The sequence below is a fragment of the Ornithorhynchus anatinus genome, chromosome 8 (genome assembly GCF_004115215.2).
Source record: "Ornithorhynchus anatinus isolate Pmale09 chromosome 8, mOrnAna1.pri.v4, whole genome shotgun sequence".
Taxonomy (NCBI): domain Eukaryota; kingdom Metazoa; phylum Chordata; class Mammalia; order Monotremata; family Ornithorhynchidae; genus Ornithorhynchus; species Ornithorhynchus anatinus.
Window position 1 is genome coordinate 46404563 of NC_041735.1, and position 18806 is coordinate 46423368.

General features: G+C 41.2%; 1 protein-coding gene across 5 annotated transcripts in view; it reads left to right on the forward strand.

Annotated features, from left to right (window-relative positions):
- LOC100075704 (retinoic acid receptor beta) overlaps nt 1-18806 on the forward strand; it is a 477276-nt gene that overhangs the window by 251505 nt on the left and 206965 nt on the right. For all 5 annotated transcript variants that reach the window (XR_005660281.1, XM_029071231.2, XM_029071229.1 and 2 more), the window contains one exon: nt 14958-15424. Coding sequence is in view for 4 of the 5 variants with exons in the window: in XM_029071231.2 (XP_028927064.1) it covers nt 15247-15424 (178 nt within the window). In the remaining variant the exon portion in view is untranslated. The remainder of the gene's footprint in view (nt 1-14957; nt 15425-18806) is intronic.

The window sequence follows — 18806 nt, forward strand, 5'->3', positions numbered from 1 at the left end:
AGGCCCAGAGAAGTGAAGTGATTTGCCCAAGGTTATACCGCAGACAAGTAGAGGAGCTGGGATTAGAACTCAGGTCCTTCTAACTCCCAAGCCCACGCTCTGTTCATTAGGCCACACTGTTTCCTTTCCCAAAAATGAGGTTTCTCTCTAACTGGGGAGATTGGCATGGAAATATGCACATTATATCTGTGACTGGAGATAGTGTGCTGGTTTCCCCTTGGGACATTAACTGGACCCTAGACTGAAAGCTTGTTTTGGGCAGGGAATGTGTCTGTTTATTGTTGTATTGTACTCTCCCCAGTGCTTGGTACAGTGCTCTGCACACACACACAGTAAGCGCTCAATAAATACAACTGACTGACTGTGTTGCTCAATAGCATTATATTTGAGAACTGTCAAGAGATGCCGAGCACTTATGCCTAATTCAGATTAAACCCATCAAGGTCAAAGAATTCTCTATTACCTAAAGAGAATGGTTAATAATTGTTTTGTCCTCTAGTAATCCAGTCAATCAGGTGTACTTTTTGAGCATTTACTGTTTGCAGAACCCTGTAATAAGGGCTTCTTGTCTTGACCTATGCTGTCGAGTCATCTTTGACCCATAGATACATCTCTCCCAGATTGCCCTCTCTCCATCTGCAGTCGTTCTGGTAGTGTATCCATAGAATTTTCTTGGTAAAAATATGGAAGTGGTTTATCACTGCTACCTTCCAAACAGTAAACTTGTCACCACACTCGACTCTCTCCCAAGCCGCTGCTGCCCAGCACAGGTGAGTTTTGACTTTCAGCAGATCGCCTTCCACTTGCTAACCACTGCCTAAGCCTGGAATGGAATGGTTATATCTCTGCTTGACTCTCCCTCCCTTAGTCAAGACCGGTAAAGTCCTGGAAACTCTCCAGGTGTGACCCTGAGAAGGGAATAAGGGCTTGGGAGAGTACAATACAGTAGAGTGGACACAATCTCTGGCCTCAGGAATTTACAATCTAGTGGGCAAAACAGACCTTAAAATAAATTACAGGTAAAGAAAGCGTAGTGTAAGGATATGCACAGAAAGTGCTATGGGACTGGGAGTGGGGTGAGCCACCAAAGTTCTTAAGGGATATAGTTCCAAGAACATACATGGGTGAAGAGGTTGTGGAAAGAGTTTGGTCAGGGAAGACTTCCTGGAGGAGGAAATTATTTTAGTAAGGTTGGGGGGATGGGCAGAGTGGTGGTTTATCAGATATGAAGGGGTAGGGAATTCTAGGCAGGAGGGAGCATGTGAACATTCCATTCTTGGGTAACTGATATAGAGGTACTTTCTTCATGGAGTCTGTCATTGTTCTACCAAAATTCTACATGTCATAGAGAATTTGGGGTAAGGTCAAAGGTAGAATATAGTCTTAATGTCTGGAGTTCATATCATGGGTACAATGGACATCTATCGAATGACAGTTCAAGAATCTTGAAGGTTCAGTAAAATGCCATTGCAGTAAAATGATTATTGGCTTCCACAGCCACTAAAAGTTCTTTTCAATATTTGTTGCCATATTTAATAATCTCTTCAAAAGGCTGTCAGTCCTTACTGTAACTCTCAATGTCTTTCAACTGCTGCGGTTCACGGTATTTTAGTTGGGTTTCAGTGTACATAAGCCCATTAGGGTAACTACAAAAAAAGCAGTGCAGTTTATCTCTTGAGCTGGGAATAGGAGACTTGCATCACAGGAAGACAACTAGAGTTAATCTTCAACAACAGAGCTATGAATTGTGAATCTCAATCCTTTGGTTAATTCTATGACATGAAGAACTGAAATCAGGGTAGGGAACACTGGCTCTGTCCCTTTAGGCCCAGGAAAATGGAGAATTTAACCCATTGTCCAGAAAATTCATAAAAGCAACCCTGTCCTTGAAGAAAAGTACCTGAATCGTCCATATGATTTGCTTGGATAATTTAAATTGATTTAATAATGTTCAACTCTCTACTTTGCTTTTAGCTGTGGAAGTTATAGCTGCAAAGAAAAATGAGTAGGAGAAAAGCCACTGGGAGCCGTAAAAGCATTTTGACTTGTTCCTTCATTATCAACCATATTTTGAGAGGCTACCTTGTGCAGGGAACTGCTTTGGGTGCTTGGGGAGCATTCAAAAGAATTGTAAGGTGCAGGGGTAGACCCGAAGAAGCTACCATCTAATGGAAAACTGCAAACTCCTTGTGAGCAGGGATCATGTCTACAAATTATTTTGTATTATATTTTCCCAAGTATTTCATACAGTGTTCTGCATTTCAGAAAGTGCTCAATAAATGTCATTGACTGGGAGAGATGGCACATATAAATGACTAATATGTTCCTTCTTGAGAGAATGTTATCTAGAAACTAAAGGAAAAATATATATTCACTCAAGTGATTACCAAGGAGTCTAAAAGGTGAATTCCTCTAGAAAACTAGATACTACAAAAGAGGGGAAGAAAAAAAAAACCCACCTAGTCCATGAAAACCTTTTAGGTTTTTCTCAGATTATCACTGCAAATCTTGGATGATGTAGAAATTCTTACTATCCATCATATCTCTGACATAGAGAAACTATTCTCTTCAGTGACTGTGGTCCATACGGGTAGGGAGCCATTGATGCTTACAACCACCAAAGAACTTTTGTCTGGTAACTTTAAAACTACTATAAAGGGGAACATCATAGCTGAGAAAATTGAAGTCCAGAGGTCATAACTTCAGCTAGCCGTGACTTGAAGAAACTGTGTCACTTTGAAAGAGAAATTTGAGCCAGCAAAGCATCTGAATATCTAATCTAAATGAGCAGCTACAGAGGTTTCACCTCATAAAGCAAGTACATTCAAACTTCCAGTCCCACAGAGGGACCCTAAATCATCTAAGAAACCTTGTTGAGCATCCTAACATCACCCAAGCTCCATTCAATTGGGGAGCCATTTCCTAGACAGATATCAAGTGTGTGTATGTGTCCAAGTGGCCTCTCCCATGGCCACTTGATTTTGTTCACCAGAGATGAGGTAGATGCAAAATTAGTCAGTCAAGCATTCTTTGGGGAGGAAACGGGCTTTCACTGGAACCCACATGCTGAGTTTGGTGAAAAAGTGTGATTAATATCAGAGTGACTATTCCTCTTCCCTTTCTCTACAACAGTGGTGAAAGTCTCTTCCCACCCTCACCACATGTCTGTCAATAGCTCACTTAGAAACACAAAATCATGCACCTGTGTGCCAGATGTGCGTAGCTGTGTGTGTGTGTGTGTGTGTGTGTGTGTGTGTGTCTCCAGTCCATGTATAGCTCCCTACCCCATGCTGGTCACTTTCTCTAGGGAAGGAAGCAGCAGTCCATAATGTTCCTGGAAGGATTTCTCCTGCCTCAGTCCCTAACTTTAAAACTCCATCATTGAATTTCAATTAGGCTTGTGACCCTTGCAGCAGGGGTGCAGGAGAATACTTTGCCAGAGTTTTTGTTGGTGAATTGAGTTTTCCCATGCTCCTTCAGATCTCCTGGTGCCTTTTTTCATTTGTGGTTTGTGCGTGTACTGTAGAGTCCTGGTAAAAACCCAATCACATCAAAGTGAACTGTATTTGATAGCTGATGAAATCCTCAAGATTTCTATTTGTTCCCTAAAGAATTCCATTTGATCCCTAATGTATCTTCTGTGGGAATGAATGGGATTTGATAACTAATGGATCCACACTGATGGCTATGTGGGGAAGGGATAGCTATGTAATCTCTTTTGTTTCTGTAAGAATGCCTTCGCTACTGAATCCTGTCCATTTCTATGCCAATGTGCTAATAGCTGTGGAATCTCATTCATCTCAACAGAGGCGCGTTAGCCCTGGAATCCCATCTGTTTCAGGGTGGATGCAGTAAAATGCCATGAAAATGTGGCCATTCGTTCACATCAGCAGTAAGGGCTTTCTCACCATTAATAGCCCTTCATTTTAAGGGGCTCTGATTGCAGAAAAGCTTGTACCAATTAAGGAACAAATGGACTTTGGGGCTTTGAATTTTTTTTTCTTTTCAAAGTGCTTGCCTACTAAGAACAAACTAAAACAGCAACTTTCCCCTAACGCCTCCCCATCCCACCCCTGGCCCCAGAAAAAACATGACAGGTCAAATGTAAGAGTTACCTATTCCCCACAATGGATTTAAAAGTCCCAACCTGATTTTTCAATTCCCTCTCAGAATAACAGGCCTCTGGCTATGTTTTGACCCAGAGGAGTTTTTAGACTGAATTTTTTTTTTAACTCCTGAAAATAATTAAATAGAGAAACTGGAAGAACCTCGGCTAGAACAAAAGCTAAAAGAGACATTCATTCATTCTCTCTCTCTCTCTCTCTCTCTCTCTCTCTCTCTCTCTCTCTCTCTCTCCCTCCCTGTCAGATTGTTGTAATGATAATAATAATAATAATGTTGGTATTTGTTAAGCGCTTACTATGTGCTGAGCACTGTTCTAAGCGCTGGGGTAGACACAGGGGAATCAGGATGTCCCACGTGGGGCTCACAGTCTTAATCCCCATTTTACAGATGAGGTAACTGAGGCACAGAGAAGTTAAGTGACTTGCCCACAGTCACACAGCTGACAAGTGGCAGAGCTGGGATTCGAACTCATGACCTCTGACTCCAAAGCCCGTGCTCTTTCCACTGAGCTACGCTGATATACTTCAGGATGAAGCAGGCTTTTTGTTCTAAATACCTGGGCAGTCAGTCTCCTAAAATGGAGCACCATTTCAGGTGCAAAGCACTGTACCATACACCCTGTGGTCACTTCAGGAATCATTGTTATCTAGAGCTTGTCAGTTTCTTATGAAATTTCCTGACATGGTTTATTCTTATTCTGAGCATAAAGACGATTGGAATTTTTTGAAGAAGACTGAAGGATTTTTTTGAAGAAGACTGAAGGTTGTGGTGGGAGGGATTTGGTGAAGTGATGAAAGATGGAACTTTAGTTGTTTTCAAATTTTTTTGAACATGGAAAAATGCACTCGTGCTTTTAAAGCTGTCAGTTTGGGACTTAGGGCCCTGGGCTCAGGTTCAAATTCAGTTCTTTCTCTGAGCAGTTAGTCATCCTTTCTGTTGAAACTTGGTGCTTAGCCCAAAATACCCACAGCAACTTCCATAGAATAACTCTCCATTTCCAAGTAGCATTCATCCTTATGAGGATGGCCATGGTCTAAACATGTCAGCCTTAATCCTTGGGATCATATTCTATGTTACAGATGGATAAACAGAGAGAGACAAGAGATTGTCACCTGGTAGGATCAGGATTCGCACAACAAAGGGTCCTGCATCCACTCTTTTTCAGAAGAACATTCACGCCCCTTCTTTAGAGAAGCTGCCAAACTTTGAGATAATTCAAGATAATTGGTAAAGAAAACAGCTCCCTACCCAAAATAGAGAACCAGACTGAGTGCAGATTAACTCTTTAAGTTTTTTTTTTCCTCCAGAAACTATTTTCTCTAGTGCAAAGTAAAGAAAATGAAAGTATCTGCTAGGCAAGCATCCTCTTCCTCCTCCTATTCTCTCCCTGTTCCCCTCTCTCTCTCTGTGTCTTCCTCTCTCTGTGTCTCTTGCTCCTGTCTCCTAAGTCCTCAGACTTGTGGACAGGCTAATTAGAGTCAGTAGAGGAAATCTTTAAGAAAAGAAAAATGACCCACTTAAATTTGCTATTTTTGTACTAGGCTCACACACACAAAAAAAACCTCTCAGCTTCTTCCACTCACTGTATCCATTTCAGATGAAACAACTGAATCATCTATATGTGTAGACTGTGGCAGCTTTCAAGGCTGCTCTTCAGCCTGAAGCACAATGAGGAACCTTATGTGACTTAAAAAAAAAAAAAAAAGTCCCATAGTTTATTTCACTGCCCTTCCTTACACTAGCATGGAACATTTTTAAGCTAATGTTCAGGAAACGTATGAAGTCCAAATGAAATAGTAGCCCCCTCTACTCACTACTTGACATCTCTTTGACCCTTACCTTCTCCTAAGGGCTAACTCTTCTAAAGACTGGTCCTTGCATTCTATAGACACAGAGCTGGGAAAAGTGGGAAATGGAGTCAGAATCCTACATTCACATGTAGGAGGGACATTTGGGGAATTTTGGTTTATAACCCCCTTCCACTGCATCGGTTAATTATATCTTGTGTGATGTATAGTACTGTTGTTTTTCCAAAGCACATTCCCATTGTCTGATTTTTATCCTCACAACAGTCTCCTGAGGTGTTCAGAGAATAAAATCTTTGCGTAGAGGGACTGAAAGGTGACAGCTTGCCTGTAGGGGATTAAGCATTTTTTTATGATATTTGTAAAGTGCTTTACTATGTGCCAGGCACTATACTAAGCACTGGAGTAGATGCAAGATAATCAGGTTGGTCACAATCCATGTCCCACATGGGGCTAACAGTGTTAATACCCAGTTTGCAGATGAGGTACCTCAGGCATGAAGTTGTGCCTTGCCTAAGGTCACGAAGCAGACAGATGGCAGAGCCAGGATTAGAACCCACCCAACTGCAGCCTTCTCTTTGCCTTAAACGATTCCAATTCCTTTAACTTTCATCAAAAGACCTTACTTTTATTATCTCTATCATTTTGTCCCCCTTCTGTAGGCCCTATGTGGTTTCTTGACATTCATTCGTTCAATCATATTTATTGAGCACTTTCTGTGTGCAAAATACTGTACTAAGCACTTGGAAGAGTACAGTGTAACAACAGACAGATTCTCTGCCCACATCTGTGCTCTATCCACTAGGCCTTGCTCAAGTGAGAAAAGTTCCATCAAGGGAACATCGAACAGAAACTCCTTATCAGCTTAAAGGCACTCAATCAACTATCCCCTTCCTACCTCTTACCTTACTTCATTGATTTCCTACTACAATCCGGCCCGCACACTTTGCTCCTTTAATGCCAATCTGTACCCCAGTCTCATTTTTCTCACCCTTGCTGCTTCTGCTAGCCCACTGACCATGTCTTCCCTCTGGCCTAGAACTCCCCTCACCATTCCCTCCACTCTCCACATCTTCAAAACCCTACTAAAACATTATCTTCTCCAAGAGACCTTTCCTGACTAAGCCGTCATCTCTCCTCTATGCCCTTGTCTATGTGTGGCCTTTGCACTTGGGGTCTCCCCACTCCTAACAAACCTCCACTGGTTCCATCCACTTCCGCATCACACTAAATTCATTAATATTGGCTGTCAAGCTCTGAATTGGCTCTTTCCCTTGTATTTTACTATGCTGATTTCCTACTACAACCCAGCCCTCAAACCTCGTTCCTCTAATGCCAACTAACTCAATGAACCTCTATCTCTTCTATCTCGCTGCTGACCCCTTGCCCAACATCCTCCCTCTGGTCTGTACTAAGTGCTTACTAGAGTGCTTTACACTCAGTAAGCACTCAATAAATATGATTGAATGATTGGAATCCCCACAACCCAACTTCATATCTGAAAGACCACTGCTTTCCTATCTTCAGACATCCTAATATCACATTCCTCCAAGAGGCCTAACCCAACTAAACTCCTATTCGTTCTTCTTCTGTGTTGCCTATGTTCTTGCTCAAGTGCTTAGTACACTGCTCTGCACAAAGTAAGAGCTCAATAAATGCAATCAAATGAATGTACCCTTTTAGCACTTGATATTCACTCCACCCTCAGCACCATAGCACTTATGTGCTTATCCTTATCCTCTGCCATTTCTCTGATCTATATGTCTTTTCCCCCGTCTAATATATGTCAGTATCTGTCACCTCCTCTAGACTGTAAGCTTCTTGTGGACAGGGATTGTGTCTACCAATTTTGTACTCTTCCAAGTGCTTATAACAGTGTTCAGCACAAAATAAGTACTCAATAAATGCTATTGGTTAAGCACTTTGATTTTTCCCCTCACCTCCACAGCACTTTCGTACATATCTATCTGCATTTTAATGCCTGCCTCCCTTTCCGTAAACTTTTTGTAAACAGAAGCTGTGTCTACCTACTCTCTTGTATTCTCCCTAGTACTTAGTGTAGTGTTCTTCATGGTAAGTGCTCAGTAAGTACCGCTGATTGATGAGGGAAGTTGTAGAAATCTCCAGTCTAGGAGATCCTTGAAAAGAGAGTGGGCATTCTCCTTTTCTGTTTGGTTTAAGTTCACTAGATCTCAGTTTCTTCATCTGTTAAATAGGATACCTGCTCTCCTCTGCGTATATTGTACTTCCCCAAGTGCTAGTACATTGCTCTGCACACAGGAAGTGATCAATAAATATGGCTGAATGAATGAATGAAAGGGTTTAAGACTATCAGCATTGAAATTTAATATTGCTATTGAAAAGGGGTATTATAAGAAGAGAGTTTCAGAGGGGAATGGCTATGCTTGAATCATAAAATTTCTTTAAGCACTTGAAGGCAGTGGTCAAATTTGCAGTCTTCTCTGTTTCCTGACTAAACAATTCCAATTCCCTTAACTTTCATCAAAGGACCTACGTTATATTCATTCTATCATTTTCTATCTCTTCTGTAGACCTTGGGTGGTTTCTTGACATCATTTTTAAAAGATTGATATCCCAGACTGGACACTGTTCTATTCAAAGCTTAGTTTCACATTGACTTTAAAAAAAAAAAAAAATTAATTCCGATTCCCCATTAGCATCACTACACTTTAGTGCCACTTGTGGGCAGAGCCTCTTTCTATCCCTAACTTCTTGAAGTGTGTGCTTCTGCCTCTACACCTGTCTCTTCCTCTTCCTCTCTCTTTCCATATAACGCTGATATCCCATTCTCTCTCTCTCATCTGTTGTGATTGCTCCACTGTTCCCTGTTCTGTTCCCAGACCTGTGACATACTTCAGGAAGGCTCCTATTCTGTGGTAGGAAGAACTCTTTATGGACCTACAAGGAAATTCCCCTGGTCAAAACAAGACCATTAGACTCCCCATTATTCTTTCTCTCTTACAATCATTTTTATGAGACCAATATTCAGCCATTGAAAATTGGAATGAACTTAGCTAAGAAGCTATGTTTACCACCCACCCATGAATAATGGTAAAATTGGACTCCTACGGTTGAAAAAGTAACTCTGTGTGGTGTGTTTTTCCCCCATTAGTTTTCTGGACATCAATTCCTTTCGGGTTGTGAATAATCACACCTTAGGACAATAAGCTTGCAGGGGGTCTTAGGAACTTTTTGCTCATGGTTTTAATAATAGAACCTTTTCTAGGCCAAATGATCTCCTCCTGGTGCAGAAGCAGCCATTGAAATTCTCTACATGTTCATTTGTCTCTCCAAAGGGATCTCTTTAGAAAAAGAGTCGGGCCCGATCAACGTAATGGTTTAGTTTGATTCATATTTTTCTTTCACTATCCTCCTAACAATGAGGTTGAAAAGCTCTTGGGTGACTTCAATTTCTGCTCCTTTTTCTTTTTTTGCCTTCTTTTGGCTTATCTGATATAGGCTGTTATCTGAGTGTTCTAACAAAGCTGATTTAATAGGAGAGCAGCAATACCCTGTACTTAGGAAGTTTCCTCCCTTACAGCCTCACTTCTTTTTATTCTGGAAAAGCAACAAATACTAATGGCAATTTATACTTGGATTTATGCTGAGTACTGTATTTTTGCAGAGAAATAATATTTGCCTAAAAGTACATGATAATTTTAAAAATGCCATTACTGGAAGTCTGTCTTTTAGCAACAGCGACTCAACTCTAGGCCCCTGAAAAGGCACTCACTCACCTGCATGCTTAAGGTTCTCCTGAAGCATAGAATTGCCCATACGCTTTCTAAATTGGCTCTGAAAATAGAGTAGGGAGTCCTCTGCTATATCACAGGTTGCTTTCCTCTCTGATTTATATTCATCTTTCATTATTAAGGTAAGATACAGAAGCAGGCAGGATAGCATTAACATTATGGTACAAGGAAGCAGGGACATTAATTTTTTCCAAAGGAATTGTCACTGTCCTTTCACGGGTGGACAAATAGATCTCCCTTAAAGGCAACAGAGCGGAGAGCAGTTTCTTCCACCTTTCATCTTTCCCCATCTTAACCATGGTCTACCAGTTTCAGGTGTCTAGGTCTCCTATCTATATTCAGATCCCCATCAGAGGGTTTAATCAAATCCTCAAAATCTTTGAAGCAAATTTCCTTTTCCCACAAACCTAAAGGGTTTGATACAGTCAGTCTTTAAAGAGCATTTAGGAGAGTGACTTCCTCATTGGGATGGTATTTCTATTATCAGCAAGCATTGTTCCACCCAACCTCATCAATCCTGGGGTATGACTATCAGTGCTTTTCAGAAGTGGTCATCTAGTTTCTCAGTGTGCCACTGGCCAGAGAGGGATTTTTAATGATTTTTCAAATAGATAAATTGTTTTCTCCTTTCTACTCTTTGTGGATTTTTCCTTCTAGCTTCTCCTTTACTGCAGGTGGATGAGGATTGAACCAGGCTTAAGACAGCCAGGCAAGCAGAGGATGAAGTGAAGAGTTTTGAATCTTGGAATACCAAAATGACCATAATCTGCTACATCCTTTTTTTTCATAATGCCTCCAGGAAGGCAGTTTTATCACGGAAAAAACTTTATCAGGTGGCATTTGTGCTGTTTCAATGACGTAAGCACAAGCAGCATGGCTTAGTGGATAGAGCATGGGTTTAGGAGTCAGAGGTTGAGGTTTCTAATCCCAGCTCTGGCACTTATCAGCTATGTGACTTTGGGTAAATCCCTTAATTTCTCTGTACCTCAGTTACCTTGTATATAAAATGGGGGTTAAGATTGTGAGCCCCACGTGACGTAACCTGATTACCTGATATACAGTCCAGTGCTTAGAACAGTGCTTGGCACATAGAAAGTGTTTAACAAATGCCATCATTATTATCATTATTATTTCCAAAGAAATAGGGGAAAGCAATTTCCCCCATGCTTAGCTTCTGTCACATACAAAAATGGATCCAGCATAGAGCCACTGGCATGATTCAGAGTTCCTGGGGCCCCAGTGAGGTCAAAGATGGCCTCAGTTACACCAACAGAGATATGAGCATTTAAGAACAGCTATTTCTGGAGCAACTCCAGAATCAGCCTCCAAAAATGCTCCGAGTTCTGGGTTTCATGCTTGGAACTGGGGCATCTTGTGGCAAATATTCTCAATTCCAAGTGGACTTGGGGCTTTGTCCCATTCCACCAGTCTCCATTTTTAGTTTGCTGACACCAGAGAGCAGCTGGGCCCCAAGGGCCTGCAACCCAGTTGTTCCTGGGAGCTGGAAGATGGAAAACGGTGGCTCTAATTAATACCTGTAGTTAGCTCATTAGGAAGATCTATCAATTAATGGTATTTATTGAGCATTTACTGTGTGCAGAGCCCCTAGTAAGAACTTTTTTTATGGTATTTAAGTATTTACGGTGTGCCAGGCACTGTTTTGAGTGCTGAGATAGATACAAGACAATCAGGTTGCATGCCAACAGTCCCTGTCCCATATGGGGCTCACAATCTAAGTCGGGGGCCAAACTTAATCCCCATTTTACAGATGAGGGATCTGAAGCCTAGAGAAGATGTGTCTTGCCAGAGGTCTCACAGCAGAACAGAGATTAGAATCCAGTTCCTCTGACCCCCAGGCCCTTATTCTTTCTATTAGACCATGCTGCTTGAGGATATGTTAATGATATTTCAGCGACAAAAATGGAATTGTTAGACTTCATCAGTGCAGCCTGTACTTGGAGCTAATAGTTTGGAGTCCATCCAGTCAGTTGTGTTTATTGAGTGCTTACTGTGTGCAGAACACTGTACTCAGCACTTGGGAAAGTATAATTCAACAATAAAATAGACACAGGTAACAGCCCTTGCCCAGAATGCTAGAAGCCCTGCACGTCTACTCTCTTTACCATCAGAGTGGCCAGTCTGAAAACTCACACACCATTGTGCCCACTGTTGCCCCGCCCTTGAAAGGGCAGTCAAATCAAGCACAATCCATAAACATGAGCTAAATTTGGTTGTTTCTGTAAATAACAATAACTGTGGTGTGTATTAAGAACTTATTATATGCCAAGCACTGTAATAAGCACCGGGAAAGGTCAAAAGCAGTCTCTGATGCATATGGGACTCAGTGTACAGGAGAGAGAACAGGTATTGAATCCCCATTTTACAGATGAGGAAACTGAGGTCCAGAGAAGTTAAATACCTGGCCCATTGTCATCCAGCAGGCAAGTGGAGGAGCTGGGATTAGAACCCAGGATTACTAATTCTCAAACCTATGCTTTTCCCAGTAGGCAGAGCTGCTTGATAAATCCCATGAATACCCCGACATCAGCCTGTTTCAGAGTGCCACTCCCCCCAGCCCTTTCAGCAGCAGCTGTGGTAGGCACAGTGGCATGAACTTGCAAGTAGTTGGCCACCTTGCTAGCCATGTGCCCATCTATCTGGATCTGATGCCTGTTCTGACCGCAAGAGAAGGCAGCCAGATCAGAAGCTGGGGCTGAAGGATTAAGAACACCCAAACTACCCTTTCTGTCATAAAACAGTGGTGATAGCATCAGACTTCCAGGATATGGCCCCAAGGTGGTCTTAGTGGTTGGTGGTAACTCGACAAATATTAATCCTGCCTGCACAGTTTTGTCCCTGCTCTTTGTTTGGGGCTTTAATGTAATATTCACCCCGAAAACAAAATTTTCTTCAAGAAAATTTTCCCAAAACAAAAATTAATCATGCCTATGTAGTTTTGTCCCTTCTGTTTGGTTAGGGCTTGATATAATGCTTACTCCCAAAACAGAATTTTCCTCAAAAAAATTGTCCCAAACACACTAGCAGTACAAATGCCTTTCATAGACTAGGCCTCCCAACCAACCAAGCCAGAATCCCGGAATTTTCCATGTTTAAAGAAAAATAGACATTTTCCCAACTCGGTTTAAAAGAGATGAGTAAACAGCAACTTTAAAAGTCAAAGGGAACCGTGAAGGAGGTGGGTTTGCTGGAATGCCAGCCCTACTTGTTAATGGGGTAGTTTGTCCAAAGAAGAAAATATGAAAGGCTGTTGGTAACAATGCTGTGCTTTGTACATGATTTAAAAATCAACTAGAATACAGCACATGCTAAACTGAAGTGTTTACTTTTCTAAGCAATTTTTCTTGCATGCTCTGCAAGTGAGGACAAAATTAAAATGATCGACTGTCACATGGACATGCATTTCTGCAGGAGGAATGTTGACAACTTCATCTGTAAAATAAAATAAAAGTTCAGTCATTTCCATTATGGTGCGGTTAACATTTTAAAATTACTGTGGCCTAGTGGAAAGAGCACGGGCCTGGGAATCAGAGGACCTGTGTTCTAATTCCAACTCTGATACTTACCTGTTGTGTAACCTTGAGGAAGTTACTTAACCTCTCTGGGCCTCAGTATTCCTCCAGCTGCAAAATGAGGATTTAATAACTGTTCTCTGTCCTATTTAGACTGTGAGTCCCATGTGGGACCTGATTATCTTGTTCAATCCCACTGTGTAGTCCAGTCCTTGACATATAATAAGCACGTAACAAATATAATTATTATCTTGAAAAAAGTATTGATTTTTGAGCGGTTTCTCTATTGGAAGATTAGTACTGCATGTAAAAAAAAATACAAAATGAAGTAATTTTTAAGACCCCTAATATTTCTCTTAGCCCTAGAGCTAACAAGGTGGCTGTTTTTGTAGTGGTTATTCTTCAGATTGAAACTGAAACTTCAGACTGAACGCCATGGTAAATTGCTAGTTTCTCTCTGCATTGGAAAGTTAACAAGATGCTCATACAATAAATATTCGAGAGAACCTTTTTCTGCTCATGCATGAGGAAAGTTTGGCTTTAGTGTCATTGACATGGAAATTTTTCCAAATGTAACTCTACTTGGGCGTTACTACACTAAGAAGACAATAGGCTGAAAGTGAGAATCATTGGACATCCCCCAAACTTTTGTGATTGTATGCATATTTGATATTTCTATTTTGTATTACATTGGCATATAAATTACATATGGGCAGGGAACTTGTGTTGTTCTCATGTCATACCCCCTAAGCCGTAATAGAATGCGATGGATTCAGTAGATGCTCAAATAATGCTATGACTACTAATGCACCAACACCAGGAGTGACCTGGAGCAAATATCCTGGAATTACTCTCTTGGCTTTTGCTTCGAAGAAATAAAAGGTCCTTACACCCTTCCTCCGAGAAATGTCATTGGAATTAACAGAATAAGAAACTCTTATACAAGAGGTGAATAGCCCCAGTTTGAGACTACCTGGGCCCTTTCTCCTCCCTCCATTTCTGTCCCACAAAAGAGGATTTTGCATCAAAGTTGGTTGACATCTGTGAATTTAAACTCTTCATGATGTCCTGTGCCTCGGTACCTAGGATAATCAGTACTTGGTTATGCCCATTTACCTTGCCAAAAGGCTTCTCTGTAAAGGCTGGGTATTGTGATATCTCCCCAACGATTGAAAGTTGTAACATCCTTGTTAAAAGTAACTTCACTTCGGAGTATATTTCTCCCTTCATAATAGCAGTTTGCATAGTGAAGTGGGCATATCAGTTTCCTGCCTTGAAATAAAAGGTTGCTTTAGGTCTGTAGTGTAAAAGAATATTCAGGAAATGCTAGGGGCTTTCTTAATACAAGAAGCAGGAAACCAAATAATTTGCAGCCCGTTGTGCAAAACCTGAAAAGAGATTTTCTCTCTTGATCACTGCTTTTGGAAAAGTGAAAATTGGGGAATATTAAAAAGATACTATTAGTTTTCACTCTGCAGGCTCTAAGGAAGTATTGCATGTATACTAAGTACTGCATAGATGTCTTTCAAGCAGACTAGTTTTTTTTTGGCACAAACCCTGAGAATCTTCTAACAGATAAAGTGTCCTAGGTTTCTTTTGGATGGAGATGTTGTTATGAATGAAACTTGACCGTACCTGTGGAAATTTTTTATGAACTGCTGATGGAAGAGAGAATTCAAGTCTTCCCTGTGTTATATCTGTGTACCTCTTTCTTTTCATTTCAGTGTCCAGCAGCCCAGATCCGTGAAGGTTCTACTTCTCTCTAAGCACTTTATCAGGAAGTTGGATTGTACCTTGTGTACGCAGACTAGGTAAAGGGACAGACTGGCCATATTCTGCCCAGCATGATGACCGAGCCACAGAATCCCTGAACTGAAGGATTGAACCACCTTTGTTTCAACGGCAGCTCAGAACTCAATCCTTTATTCCACGTCCACACAAAGCTACGTGAATTTGGACTTGAAGTGATGCCGCACGGTACCTGTCCAACTTGTGTTTTTATGAGATTTTAACATGACCACCAGTAGCCACACATGTCCAGTACCAGCCGTGAACGGACATATGAATCATTATCCCACTGCTCCTTATCCATTACTCTTCCCTCCGGTCATTGGCGGACTCCCACTCCCGTCCCTCCATGGACTTCACGGCCACCCACCCACCAGCGGCTGCAGCACCCCATCACCTGCAAGTAAGTATCACAGATGATGTGTGGTGTTTATTTAGCTACCAAAGGAAAATTGATGACCTGGATTCAAGTCTGCTTTCTAACCATCCTTGGGAATGTTGCTTCGTTTTCGAGTTCTGTGTCCAGAGCTGGGCTCACAATTGCCATCTGGAAACTTTTTTACATTTCTCCAGGCCAAATTAGGTTCTGTCTGCTTTATTTGATTCTGTGTTGGGTTTTAATGAAATGTAGAAACAAAGAGCAATAAGTGATTGTGGGTGAAATTCAACAGACCTGGAACAGGTCAACCATAAGGCAGATAGATGAAGAATCGTGTTAGCAATCAGGCTCCTAATTGGTCAATGTGCCACAAAAAGCCCTAGATGTAACTGAATTTCTGACCCCTGAAGTCAGATTGCTGCTTTTACTGCTAAAAGCCATTGTTTCTAATTCCCAAGAGCCCTTGGCTCCCAGTTCGTAATTGGATTAACCCATTTCTCTACTGTATCCAGACTGTGTGGAGAGAAACTCAAACTCAATATTGTTACCTCTTTGAGGGGTGTCTCCATTGAAATTATAAGTAAACTTTCCAAAAATGCTGTCCAAAGTGATCATTCTTCTTAGTCTTAGCTTGTATTCATACCAGTACCTCTACTCTGAAAGCCAACTTCAGCCCGTTACTGAGCTAACTCACTTGCCAAAAGAACACCTAGACTTTGCCCTTTGATGGAATCCTTGTAAATATGTGATACCCTCCACCTTATTTTATAAGGCAAAGCAAAGCTGCAGTGCTGTTGTGTCTCCTGGGCCCTTTGAATCCTTTTTTGCCCAGGATTGACCTGATTGAAATAATTGCTGTTGGTATTCTCTGCCCTTAAGAACTCACTGAAAGTTCAAAATGGCTTCTAAGCTCATCTGAGGAGGCCGTTTGATAAATGGGTAAACCATGTTCCTCTTTACACTCAGAAACTGGTGGAGAAGCAGCCCGGTTGGTCCTCATCAGCCACGTGTACGCTTCCTGACCATCAGTATATGATGTATCTTTGGCTGGCATTTCCCTTTAAAAGGGCTGCTGTCAGCCAAGGGAACAGAAATCCAAGTCACAAACATGATGGCTCTGTTCCCACGGAGTTTAATCCTGCTTTCTTCCCTGGTTAAATATCCCCTTGCTACCTCTGGGTCCTGTTTCCTGCAAGCAGCTGCCACCAGGTGAGTCAATGGAAAAGTTGGCTGGTTTGCTTCGTCAGCTGCGTGGGTGGCTGCTGTCTCCTCTAGAAGTAAAGGAATGGACCACTGTGAAGTGTAATGGAAGTGGATTATGCAATTAAATGAATTCCCTTGTTATGTTACTTTGTCACCTGATTGCAAAAACATGTTAGGATCAGACTGTGATTGGCAGTCCAGTGAGCCAGCCCTAAAATGTGTCTCCATTTGGGGGTGCAGTAGGAGTGATTTCACAGTTAGTGATTTATTCAAAGTCCTGAATAACACGCAGAAGAAAGTTTCTTGGTAAAACAAAGTTAAAAAGGATTTTAATAGTCTCGGTGTTGTTTGTGAAGCATAGGCATTCTGTAGTAATAACACCTAATAAAATGCATGCTTGAGGGCAAAGGAATGTTAAGCTTGAGTAAAAAAGACCAAAAAGAGAATGCAAGAATGAAAACAAGCATTCCAATGATATTTTCTGCTAGGATGTTTATGCTGTTTTACCTGTGAGATTGCTCAGTGTTCCTTGATTCAGGTTTTATACTATACTTTCCTACCTAAATAACAGTTTCACCTTAACCAAAGATGGCAAATTGATCAGTTTCCGGGGGCTTCTTAATGTCCATATGGAATTATTAGCATAATTCCTTGAGTACTAATTCTGATTCCTCTATGCCTCTTTGGATTTGTACATTTAATGTCTGAATTTCATGCTCAACTCCAACTACTTGTGCTTTGGGGTGTCTCTCATCATGGCACTTTCCTGCTCAGAGAAAGGTAGATGAGAATCAGAAATGCAGTGGGGGAACCTGTGGTTGGAAGCATCATGGTGTAGTGGATAGAGTACGGGTCTGGGAGTCAGTCACTCATGGGTTCTAATCCCGGCTCTACCACTTGTCTGCTGTGTGGCCTTGGGTATGTCACTTAACTTCTCTGGGCCTCAGTTGCCTCATCTGTGAAATGGGGATTGTCTGTGAACCCCAAGTGGCACAGGGACTGTGTCCAACCTGATTTGCTTGTATCCACCCTAGTGTTTAGTACAGTGCCTGGCTTGATAATAAGCACCTAACAAATACCATTATCATCATTATTATTATATATCTTTAATCCTCTTTTGGTTATAAATAATAATGATATTATGAAGCACTACATATCAATCACTATACGAAGTGCTGGAGTAGATGAAAGAAAATCAGGTCAGACACAGTCCTTGATCCACATGGAACTTTGTCACAGGCAGGGGAATAGAAAAGGGGCAGTTCAGTTTCTGCTAATGCGAGATTGGAACTGAGCAATGTGTCTCATGTCTTCAATAGAATGTTTTATTGGTGAGACTGAACTAATTCCGTAGATGCAAGGAGTTATCATTTAGCATTTATTTAGTCTTGAATGATGAATGGTATATTTGGAAAAACAAGGTCTCATATCTCAAGGACTTTACATAATAAAATATTGCGTCAATTGCAGATATGGAAAGAGAAACCTAGGAAGATAACTGCTAAATGTATGCTTGTGTGTGGGCCTGCATGTAATTCTGCCTGACAATGGAAAGAGGCTAGGATAAGGAAAAAGGAGAAAAGAAACAAAAGTAGTCCATGTAGGGCCATCCCCCCCAGTGAGATAAAAATATACCTCCCCCCTAATAGGGAGAGAAAACATCCCAGTGGTTCAGGGATTATATAGAGATAAAGGAGAGTGACAGCTTTCAAAACTCGACTATCTTCAGTTTCTGTTTGAGTTGCTTCTGTTCCTGGTTTGCTCCTCTTCCATCACTATCCCTCTTCATCAAAACAGGGAGTCAGAAGTTTGAGGTCTTCAAGAAAGTCCATCATCATAGTTATGGTGAACTTTACCTCTGGTCAGGAGACTGTTTGGCACCAAGTTATGCCATGTCCCCATATAGGAGAATTAGTGATAATTTAATTTAGGGGAACTCTGAAAATTTTCTGTGCCAAAAATGTTTGTAAAAGTTGGATGACAGTCCATCTGTGTGTGCCTTTCATTGTGGTTCTGCTTTATTTTACCATGTGTTCTTTTTATAGGTTGCTAGTTGCTAGAAAATATCATCAAGCATTTTTGGCTTTTGAACCTCTTTTAAAATGATGTTGGTTACAGTCCAATGTATTAAAGTGAAGAGGATTTTTTTTTCTGGTTTAAGGTCCAGAAAATGTTCCCCTGTACCACTCACAAGATAGAGTGT